The sequence below is a fragment of the Triticum aestivum genome, chromosome 6A, assembly GCF_018294505.1.
Source record: "Triticum aestivum cultivar Chinese Spring chromosome 6A, IWGSC CS RefSeq v2.1, whole genome shotgun sequence".
NCBI lineage: Eukaryota > Viridiplantae > Streptophyta > Magnoliopsida > Poales > Poaceae > Triticum > Triticum aestivum.
Genome location: NC_057809.1, coordinates 221,388,762 through 221,400,436, shown reverse-complemented (window position 1 = coordinate 221,400,436; position 11,675 = coordinate 221,388,762). Strand labels below are relative to the sequence as shown.

General features: G+C 45.2%; 1 protein-coding gene across 1 annotated transcript; it reads right to left on the bottom strand.

Moving 5' to 3' along the window:
• Positions 1-3,398: 3,398 nt before the first annotated feature.
• LOC123130577 (cytokinin dehydrogenase 7-like) lies at positions 3,399-5,000 on the bottom strand. The gene has a single exon (XM_044550445.1). It carries the CDS (start codon positions 4,998-5,000, stop codon positions 3,399-3,401), a length of 1,602 nt encoding a protein of 533 aa, XP_044406380.1.
• Positions 5,001-11,675: the final 6,675 nt, after the last annotated feature.

Sequence of the window (11,675 nt, the reverse complement as noted above, 5' to 3'; positions counted from 1 at the left end):
CCATTTTTTGAAGGGTTTCCCCATAGATGAGGTTTAATCCGCTGCCACCGTCCATGAGTACCTTGGTGAGTCGAAAGTCGTCCACAATTGGACTAAGGACCAGTGCGGCCGGTGCTCGGGCTGTTCGGAATTTAGGTTCATCACTGGCATTGAAGGTAATAGCCGTGTCACTCCATGGATTTATTGCTGCTACGTGGCAGATTTCGGCCATGGTGCAGAGTGTCCGCTTGCGCCTATTATTTGACGCAAATGTCTCAAAGACTGTTAACACCGTATTGTTATCCATGGAATGGTGCTCTGTGGCATTTGGGATAAGAAGATCCTCACCGCTTTTGGCCACCTGCCGGAGTATCCAACATGCTCTAAGGCTGTGCGTTGGTATTGTATCCGCTGTACTATGAATTTTGCAGGGTCCATTGAGCCATCCCTCCAGTACGGTTCCATGCCCTGTAGAGGGTTTTTGCTTTTTGGTAGTTGACCCGGGTGTCTTTTGATAGTGCACCCTTTTATTTCGGACTGGGTTCGTATTTAGGGCCGGATTATCTCAAAATTTTGTTTTGGTTTTCTAGGCACTTTCCATCGCATAGTACTTTCGTACTATGGACGCCAAGTCAGCGAAGCATGATATCTCACGGTGATTTATGGCGTTAAGGATTCCCTTGTCCGTGCAATTATTGCAGAAAAATAAGATTGCGTCTTCCTCGCGACAATCCTTAACCTTGTTCATCGCAAGGAGGAATCTGGCCCAATAGTGATGTACTATTTCCTGGGGCTCTTGCCTGATGTGGGAAAGATCGCTTATGTTTGGGTGGGTGGGTGGAATTGAATCTAAACCCGTACCCGATCTGGGATCCAGGGGCCGAGGGATTTTCAATTTTGGAAATTCTGGTTTCGGGGTGTTGCCCGATAATCCTGGCCCGCTGCCTGACTCTAAGTTCAGGGATTGGATGTTGTCCTCCCGCGAACGGGTATCCGGCTCGGAGAGCTCAGGAATCCGGACATAGTTGGTCCTCAATATGGAGGAGAGGTCGCCGCATTATTCCTCCACCACTGCAATATGATGGGTGACCGGCGGAGAGTTAAATTTCCATTTGATCGGGTTTAAGCCCAATCCGATCATAGACGTAGCGACTCCCAGGGCGGCGATGCGATCCAAGAGCTCGTTTATGGAGGCGAGCTCCACCGGATTCATCTGTTCGGCAAGTGCCGACTTAACATGGAGGTTATTTTCGATGACCCGAGAAGTCATCGTCGGCGCGGCGGCCGAACAGGCGGTCATGATGAAACCGCCTAGCCGGAGAGTTTGGCCGACAGCCAAAGCTCCCCCAACAGTAATATCGTCTTTAAAGACGAGACGAGACATCCTTCCTTCTGGCGACGTCACAGAGGAACTCTCAATGAAAGCACCAATGTCGGTGTCAAAACCGGCGGATCTCGGGTAGGGGGTCCCGAACTGTGCGTCTAAGGCAGATGGTAACAGGAAGCAGGGAACACGATGTTTTACCCAGATTCGGGCCCTCTTGATGGAGGTAAAACCCTATGTCCTGCTTGATTAATATTGATGATATGGGCAGTACAAGAATAGATCTACCACGAGATCAGAGAGGCTAAACCCTAGAAGCTAGCCGATGGTATGATTGTATGTTGTCCTACAGACTAAAACCCTCCGGTTTATATAGACACCGGAGGGGGCTAGGGTTACACAAGGTCGGTTACAAAGGAGGAGATATACATATCCGTATTGCCTAAGCTTGCCTTCCACGCCAAGTAAAGTCCCATCTGGACACGAGACGAAGTCTTCAATCTTGTATCTTCATAGTCCAATAGTCCGGCCAAAGGATATAATCCAGCTGTCCGGAGACCCCCTAATCCAGGACTCCCTCACCGTCCTTGATATTGGGCCCCGTAACCTAGGTGTGGCTTCAAATCAAGATTAGCACTAACAATCAGGTATGAAGAGTCACATCTTGACGCTGAAAGACCATAGCCATTTCACCCACCACAGGCTACGAGGACGACGAAAGGTGATGGAGGAGCTCAGCACAATAGGGAGGCGCATCTACGGGCTTCTTTGGAGCGGCTTTGACGAGGACATCTACTGCAAGCTTGAGGACCAGCGAGGCGACCATGAAGGAGGTACGAAAGATATTCGACGGAAGTTCAGCCAAGTTGGACAACCTTTTCACGAAGATTGACGACCTCAACTATGACATCAACCAAATCTACATCCACAGTGACATGAAGGCATGAGAAGATCCTACTACCAAAGGCGTGAGCAAATCTCTTCATGTTTCCCCCGCCACCATAGCTACAGAGACCACATCACGAACAATGGCGGATTCAGAATAGGCTAACGCCCCAGGCCGGGCTTATGCTACAGTGAGGTGCAGATCTATTGTACGCTACAGTTTTGGAGGATTTCTCAGCCACGCCACGGCGGGCGGCCCGGGCTGCCTGGGGCATTGACAAGGAACACAGAGGAAAGCGGTATGCATATATACCTCCTCCGATCATAGGTGCCTGATAGCAAAATTAACAAAAAAAAGGTCTACTCATGTGGATTCCTTTCACCACGAGTATACTGACCAGATTGCACCTACACCGCATGTCGAGCTTCCTCGGTTGGATTGACCGAATCTTCGTCTGTGGCAGAATTATTGTGAGGATTATTTTCAAATGTGGATCACACATCCTGGATAGTGGATTGCGCATGCATCTTCAGAATTGGAAGGACCTACGCCTTGCTGAAGAGTTAGGAAACTATCAATTTGGTTTTTTCAACTGTGAGAAAATTGAGAATTCAAATTTCCAACCATTGAGCAAGCTAGCAACAACATCTTGGTGGGACGCAACCACATGTGAAGGTCTCTGGTAAATGCAACCACATGTTGGTCCGACTTGCCTACTCGGATGTGGTTGCGTTCACCAGATGGTTACATGTTAGTTCAGAGCATTCAAGAGTAATTGTGGATCGCCAAAGAACAATATTGTGAAGGTTTGGAGATCCACCTTGAAGATCTATCACGAGTAATTGAGCCCGGTCTAAGTGATTTTACCTGAAGGGAACAAGATGAAGACATTGGTCTTGTAAGTTTAATCTTAGCCCCTCCAACTAAACGTCAAGTTGTCAAAACAACTTGAACAGGTGCAACAAATTTGAAATATTGATTTAATACACAATGTGTTTTAACATATTTCCAAATAAGTGTGGAGACGTCTTTTGAAACTCTATTGTATACATTTAAAATTTTACAATGTTTATCTCCTATTTTCAAAATTCTGGAAACATTCTACCAAAATATAATCTTTGTGTAGTCTATACACCAAAAAATTCTCCTATATATTGTTAGACATACGAGCGTATCTAATGGAGGAAATGTCAGCCGTGTCTGCACTAACTATGTGGTCGCCGTGCTTGCCGCTGGCACACTTGGCAAGGGGAAAATTCTCTGCCCCCGTGACATTATCGCGTGGGGATCATATTTGGCCTTGAGATGAGAGATGTTGCTCCACTTGGCCCCAAAATGTCGCCGCCATCCATCTTGTGATGTGTAGTGTGGCAGATACTGCTTGCACTCGATGCCCTCCTTGTCACAAAATGCCAGCATCGATTGGTTCTCCCTCTGTAGACGCTCTAGGTCATCGGCAGATAGAGCCGACCGAAGAAGTCCCACCGTGTAAAATACGTCCTCGCCAGTGGGTGGCGTCACCGCTGTCATGTGGGAGTTCCATTTGGCCGTGTTCATAGGGTACATGAGGATGAGCCCGACTGGGTTGTCACCCCCGAGGATGCCTTTGAGCACGCCAGTGTCGAAGTCGAGAATGCGTGACCGGGGGACGAAAAGGTTCAGCCATGGGTGTGGCACATCCCACACGCCAGCCGACCGAAGCACAGTCTCCTCCACGCGTACGCGGTTGAGGAACTGGAAGTACGTCACATCCTTGGTGAACACGAACCTGGGCACAAAGCTCAGCTGAGCTAGTACCATCTCTAGTTTCTGGTTGACAGATGGGGCGGTCGTCTCATCATAGTACATGGCGGCTTCGATGAAGTAGATCGCGCCGGAGCCAGTCTCGGATGCGAGGTCAGCAAGCGTGTTGATATCGGCTTCGGAGAAGAAGGGCGTTGACTTGGGGCCCTCACTTAGCGTCCGGTTAAGCTGGACTTGGCCTTCGACATAGTCAAAACTTGCTTCGCTAGCGTGCTTAGAAATGAGCAGCTCCTGGTCTCTGGTGAACGCAACCACATCCGAGTAGGCAAGTCGGACCCAGCGCACCTGCTTTGGGGCCGACTCGAGAGCGATCCGAGCCCGGGTTATGATCCCGAACTGACCCAGTCCACCCAATGCGGCGAAGAACAGGTCCTTCCTCTTGTCACGTGAGCATGTCACCATCTCACCCGTCCCGGTAACCACGTCAAGCTCGTGCACATTGGCGATTTGCGGGCCATGCCGGAATGCTTGGCCGCCAATGCCAGCATTGGAGAGCGTGCCGCCAACGGTGAGTTGCAGATAGTCCGTCCACGCGCGCGGCGCGAGGCCGTGCTTCAGCGTCGCACGGAGAACGTCGACCCACAGCTGCTCGCCGCCCGCGTCAACGTAGTCCGCGGACACGTTGATGCGATGGTAACCGCGCCCAAGCATGTGCATGTCGACGACGACGCCACCCGGAGCGAGAGACTGCCCGCGGACGGAGTGGCCCTGCCCGCGCGGTGACACGGGGAATGGCACCGGCGAGGACGTGGAGAACCGGATGAGCGCGGCGATGTCGGCGGGCGTGGCAGGGTGTAGAACGGCTTCCGGGGCGGCCTCCATGATGCGGCCAAAGTCTGACGACGCGCTCGCCGTTGAGTTGCAGTCGGTGCGGATTTTAGAGGCGATTCCTAGGGCAAAGAGATCACCGGGAAGGCCACTCGCAGGCATTGGTCGGAGTTGGCCGGCAACGACGGAGAAGAAGCTCGCCATGCCGATAAGAAACGCTGCGAGGCGAGTTCTTGCCATGTCGTTGCAGACTTGCAGTGGCGCTGATTTGGAACTGTGCGACGATTGTAAGCTACTGGCTTTGCCTGCTGCTTAGGTGAGTAGAGAGAAAGATTGATGCGTCTGTGTTGTTTCAGGTCAAGAACTTTGATGACATTTTATAGGGTAGCATTATGCCTCGCAGAAGTTGACAAATGTAGGTCGTGCAGAGTTCTTGTATTTTTTTTCTCTAATATTCTTTTGAATGTATTGACTTTAGAGGGTAAAATAATTAAGGGTGCCGAAAGCATGGTTAAGAAAAAAGAAAGTTAGTGGGATAGCTGCATCTCTTGGTTTTGACTTGGATAGTACTTAACTAATGATTATTGAGAAGAGACTCCAAACATTTCATTTTTTTTCTTAGATTTGACTCGGAGCTCCATTGGCTGGACACGTATAATTTTATCAACATAGTGGGCAGAAACTCGCCAGCCCAATTCATTTTGAATAAAACAACATGTATAAACTGACCCAATTCTCACTCTTTCATTTTTTTATGCCATGTTAGAAGTGATTCTGTAAACAGAAATTCATACTGCATGAATTTGATGGTAATTTCTGAGGGGTCACATGATATCTGAATGAATCAATTGGACTTGGAGAACACTAATTTGTCAGGGACGCTGACTAACAGAGTGATGTTACATGCCGTTAAACTAGAAACTAACACTCAATTTCTAACGCAATTTGCTTCGACGTATTATTTAACAACAAAATCAAAATGTCACCTCACAAAAAAAAATAACAACAAAATGTCTCTACTACCCATACGCTTGGTTGACATGACGCGTCCGACGATCTGCTAACCAAGTTTTGTTTATCATGTATGTCAAGTTGACCTTCCGGTTTGTTGATGTCCGGCACAAGTAAATATATTTGCTTGTCCCGAATACAAATATTCCTGGTTCATGTGAGGTCAGTATGGTTTTTATTTATTTATTTAAAAAATCCCCGAGACGGCTGGAGATGTAACTATAAACAAGGCACATGATATAGGTATATTAATTGCAGTTTGGGAGGGTGCATGAACGTGGAGGCAAATATATATCCGGACCAAATCAAATCTGCAGATACATCAACCCCTTGAATAATCTCCACGAGTTAGTGCACATCACTTCACAACTAGTACCTGCTCTTCAAAGAAACTCCAAGGCCAACTGAAAGGGCATGCCCTATGGTTCATGCACTCAAACGGCTATATATATTTATTTATTTTGAAACTCAACCGGCTATATATTGTTGACTGGTATATTAAATAGTGCATTATTATGTCTGACAAAAGTCGGTGTGCTACTAAAAACACTTAGCCTTATCTTTATCTAATACTTTCTTCGTTCCTAAATATTTGTCTTTCTAGAGATTTCAACAAGTGATTACATACGGTGCAAACTGAGTGAATCTACACTCTAAAATATGTCTATATATATTCGTATGTGGTAGTCCATATGAAATCTCAAAAAGACAAATATTTAAAAACGGAGGAAGTAATAGGGAAGGAGAGTTTTTGGCCGCCCGTCACGTTTTTTGCAGAACAGCCACCCCCCCCCCCCCCAACATTTTTTCTCAAATCGACCTGGAGTCCTGTCTTAAGTGAGAATATAGAAATGGTTCGTGTTTTGCAGAAAACTCCCTAAGGTTTTCTTAAAACGTTTTTTTTGCATAGAACCCCCTGAGATTTCGGTTAATAAGACCAATGTTTGTCTAGAAAATAACGTTTTTAACATATTTATATGGTTTTTAATATTCATATATTTTAAACCATAACTCTAATTTTCACATATTATATATGAAAATTGATTAGAAAAATGTGTAGAATCTGAATATGATGTTTCTTTTACCTGTTAATCATTTTTAAATGTTGTTTAGGGATAGATTCAAATGCTTTAAAAATATTAAGATCTTTTAAACCCTAACTCCAATTTAACATATTATATATGAAAATTAATTACAAAAATGTGTAGAATCAGAATATGATGTTGTTTCACTTGTTAATAATTTTTTAAATGTTGTTTCAGATAGAACCTTAATCGGTAGTGCACGACCCGTCTTCCTTTCATATCAGCGTCGATCCAGATTGAAAATGAACACCTCGGTAAAATAAATTGAAGATGAAAGAAACTATCTACAACCATGCATCTCCATCGGCGAGAGTGGGAAGAAGGATCGACGACAAGCGTGATAAGATGGCATATTGAAATAAAGGACGTGGGCCTATTGGGGTTTTGAGCCATGGTTATTGTGTTAGAGGCGTGTGGTATTTTTTTCTCCCATTGCAACACACGAGCTCTTTTGCTAGTAGTAGTGCATGTTAAACGTAGAAAAAAATTTGAAGGCTGTAAGAGGAAGCTATCTCCCGTTCGTCGTTAGACATGCATTGTTCCCCCTCGGAACCACGAGACTTCTATTGAGTTGCTCCGGTTTGTGAGGGGTGTGTATCCAGACTTTCGTCAAACATGACAAATTTTTTATCACATCACCTTGGTGGCATGACTTTACATCAAGTAAGGTTCCATGTGTTTCTGATCATTTTTTAATTTTTTAGAATTAAAATGTCATGGCACTCCATGCATACATATGCATGTGTCCATGTCGTGAGACCAATATGTTTGAAAATTCCTTCTTATTTTCTCCACATGGAATTAACTCGCACACAGGCACACAAATATGATTTTTCAAAACCGTTATAGTTAGGCATTGCATGTAGATGTAGTTAAAATTTGAATTATGGTCATTAAATGGCTAGAAAATCACTTAAATGTCTTTAAAAGGTCAAATGACTCCTAGAATTTTCCAAATTTTCACATTACAGTTGTAGTAGTGCACGTTAAATGTAGAAAAAATTTGAAGGCCATAAGAGGAAGCTATCTCTCGTTCGTCATCAAACATGCATTATTTCCTCTCGGAACCACGAGCCTTCTAGTGACTTGCTCTGGTTTGTGAGGGGTGTGTGTCCAAACTTTCATCAAACATGCCAATTTTTTTACCACATCATCTTGGTGGCGTGACATTACATCAAGAAAGGTTTCATGTGTTTCTGGTGTTTTTAAAAAATTTGAGAATTAAAATACCATGTCACTCCATGCATACATATGCATGTGTCCATATCGTGAGACAAATATGTTTGAAAATTCTTTCTAATTTACTACACATGGAATTAACTCGCACACAAGTACACAAATATGATTTTTCAAACCATTATGGTTAGGCGTTGCATGTAGATATAGTTCAAATTTGAATTACGGTCATTAAATGGCTAGAAAATCATTTAAATGTCTTTAAAAGGTCAAATGACCCCTATAATTTTCCAAATTTCCACATTATAGTTGTAGTAGTGCACGTTAAACATAGAAAAAAATTGAAGGCCATAAGAGGAAGCTATCTCCCGTTTGTCATCAAACATGCATTGTTCCCTCTCGAGCCTTCTAGTGAGTTGCTCCAGTTTGTGATGGGTGTGTGTACAAACTTTCGTCAAACATGCCAACTTTTTTTACAATATCATCCTGGTGGCATGACATTACATCAACCAAGGTTTCATGTGTTTCTGATATTTTTTAAATTTTTTGGAATTAAAATGCCATGGCACTCCATGCATACATATGCATCTGTCCATGTCATGAGACAAATATGTTTGAAAATTCCTTCTAACTTACTGCACATGAAATTAATTCACACACAAGTACACAAATATGATTTTTTTTCAAATCGTTATGGTTAGCCGTTGCATGTAGATGTAGTTCAAATTTGAATTACGGTCATTAAATGGCTAGAAAATCACTTGAATGTCTTCAAAAGGTCAAATGACCCCTGAAATTTTCCAAATTTTCACATGACAGTTGTATTAGTGCACGTTACACGTAGAAAAATTGAAGGGTGTAAGAGGAAGCTATCTCTCATTCGTCATCAAACATGCGTTGTTCCCTATCGGAACCACGAGCCTTGTAGTGAGTTGCTTCAGTTTGTGAGGGGTGTGTATCCAAACTTTCGTCACACATGCCAAATTTTTTACCACATCATCTTGGTGGCATGACATTGCATCACTCAATGTTTCATGTGTTTATGATATTTTTAAAAAAAATTAGAATTTAAGTGCCATGGCACTCCATGCTTAATTGTGTCATAGCCATTAGACCAATATGTTTGAAAATTCCTTCCAATTTACTGCACATGGAATTAAATCGCACACAAGTACACAAAATATGACTTTTCAAACCGTTATGGTTAGCTGTTGCATGTACATGCAGTTCAAATTTCAATTATGGTCATTAAATGGCTAGAAAATCACTTAAATGTCTTAAAAGGTCAAATGGCCCCTAAAAATTTCTAATATTTGACATGACAGTTGTATTAGTACTACAAAATTTCTCGTACATTTAAAACACCATCCGTTGCCACTTTAGTCCAAATTCGTCTTTCACAGCTAATAAAAAATATCTACAACATCACACATAGTTGTTTTCTAGGAACCAGTTGTGATGAAAATATCTGGGTCTATTTAAGTCTTCCTCCTTAAGCTTCGCCGGCTCGTCTGCTCCAGTGCCGGCAACCCCCGAATCCATGAATCCCGATCCCCATTCCCGCACCCCCCTTCTTGCAAAGATGACGCCGTGGAAACGCTTCATGAAGGCCCGTACAATGGCGACGCCCCCCTCCCCTCCACGAGCATCGCCGCCTGCATCGTGAGCGCGGCCGCCAACGCCGAGATTGCCGCCGCATCCGCATTGAGCGCGGCATCTTCCGCCAAGAGGGCATCTGCGGTAGCCGACAAGGTAGCTGCAACAGCCAAGACGGCTGCAGTTGCTACTGCGACGGGGGCTGCAAATGCCGAGAGCGCTCGAGCTGCCGTCCGTGCCGCCGATGTCGCCCTAGCCCAGGTCGAGGCCATCCACGCCAAGATCGAGGATGCATACGCCAAGATATTTCAGGCCACCTCGGACTCCAGCATGCAACCCACGTTCGAAAAGGCGGCGGTGGACATGGAGCACCTGCTTCCTCATGAGGTCGCCGAGCAGGAGCTGGAGATGCAGGAGGCGGCGGAGATCGAGGAGCGCCGGGAGGAGGAGTTGCGCGTGGCCAAGGTCAAGGTAGAGAAGAGTATGTCCGTCAAGGAATCGGCAATGGAGTACCAACGCGAGGTCTGGAGCAGCCACTACTACATTACTACAACCTTGAGGGAGGCGCCGAGGACGAGGACAAGGACACGGTCGACTTCAGCAGGGGGGACGCGGAGTCCACCAACGGCGGCATGTCGCCCAGACAAGTCATCGACGTCTCATCTCATACCGGCGATGCATAGGCCGGCACGGCGGCGGATTTGTTAAAATTATGCATACTTAGGCTTTGTTTTTAATGCAAGTCTTTTGTTAGAGCAATGTTTAGGTCAACTGGATCTGTTTAATTACTAAAATTGCTCGATTCAGTAAGTGTTGTCTGTCTGCTGTATGCTCTTTTGTGTGCCCAAATTAGTAAGCGATGTTAAATTATGCCATGACGTATCCGGGGAAATTTCAACCAAAATTTGAATTATCAAACTCATCCCATGGGCATAAAGCAGAAGAATCGTTTGCGATACACACAATCGTTCAAAGTGAATGGTCCGGCGGCACCGCGCACAAAGTTTCCCTCCATATTTCCAAAATTTTAGCCTACCACTAAAATATCTACCCCCGCCCCCTCCCCCCTTCCCCACCCCCTTTCTCCCCGACCACAAGTCACATTTCCCCTGTTTCCTCCTTCCTTCCTTCCTAAGCTATAGCCGCTTCCTCGCTCTCGCCGTCTCGCATCCTACCACAGGGGTCGCCATGGTCTTCTTCAAAGACCTCTCCTGCGGTTCCTCCTCCGACGACGACTCCTTCACCACCCGAGTATGCCTCTCTTCTCTCTCTCGGGCTCTGACTTGGAATGAAGGATTTTTGCCCAGCGGTCGATTTGAGTCATTTCTTCCTCTTGTGGCTTCCTAGGACCATCAGTGGAAACGAATGGAGCGGGCTGGCTGAAGATCTATCTGCTCGTTGTCACCATCAATCTCCATGCGTGAATCTAGTTGCGTTTGAATCTGTGGACAGTGGGAGTAAGTTTCTGGCATGTGCAGAGAAGGTTAGACCCTCTTTCGTTGTTACAAATCATTTGTTAGATGTGATTCAGACACTGTCACGGTCCCAACCCATTCATACCACACCTTCAACCAAACGCATCCTAAGACAGTGTCACAGTTTGTACCTAGTACCTTAAATTGTTGCCATCTCATCAGCAGTGCCATTAGAAAATTATTTGGCACCGCTTCAGCATTTTGCGCAGCCAACTTTGGTCCACACATCCGAGCAGCCAAGCAGTAAAATGCTAAATCTTTATGGCACGAAGGAACTGGGCACCGGAGCAACTACGTGCTCCGGAGTCTGGGTCCCTGAATTTTTTCCGCTGCATTGGCTCGCCAGTGCAGGGCACCGGTGCGAGATGTAGCAATAGTTGTCTTTACACCAGTTTTGGCATACATAGTGGACGGCCTTAGTGCTATTAGTTCTATGTTACTAAATTTGTGCATGTACACACCTATTAGTATCAATTTGTTGTCATCCAAACACTGTCTCTATGTTGTTGCAGTTATATTTACCTTCCTCATAAAATTTTCAATTGGATATTTATTGTACATGAGTAAGAACT

Bases quoted from the DNA above. Each gene is read 5' to 3' on its own strand.
- LOC123130577 (XM_044550445.1), bottom strand. From the start codon at position 5,000: ATGGCAAGAACTCGCCTCGCAGCGTTTCTTATCGGCATGGCGAGCTTC.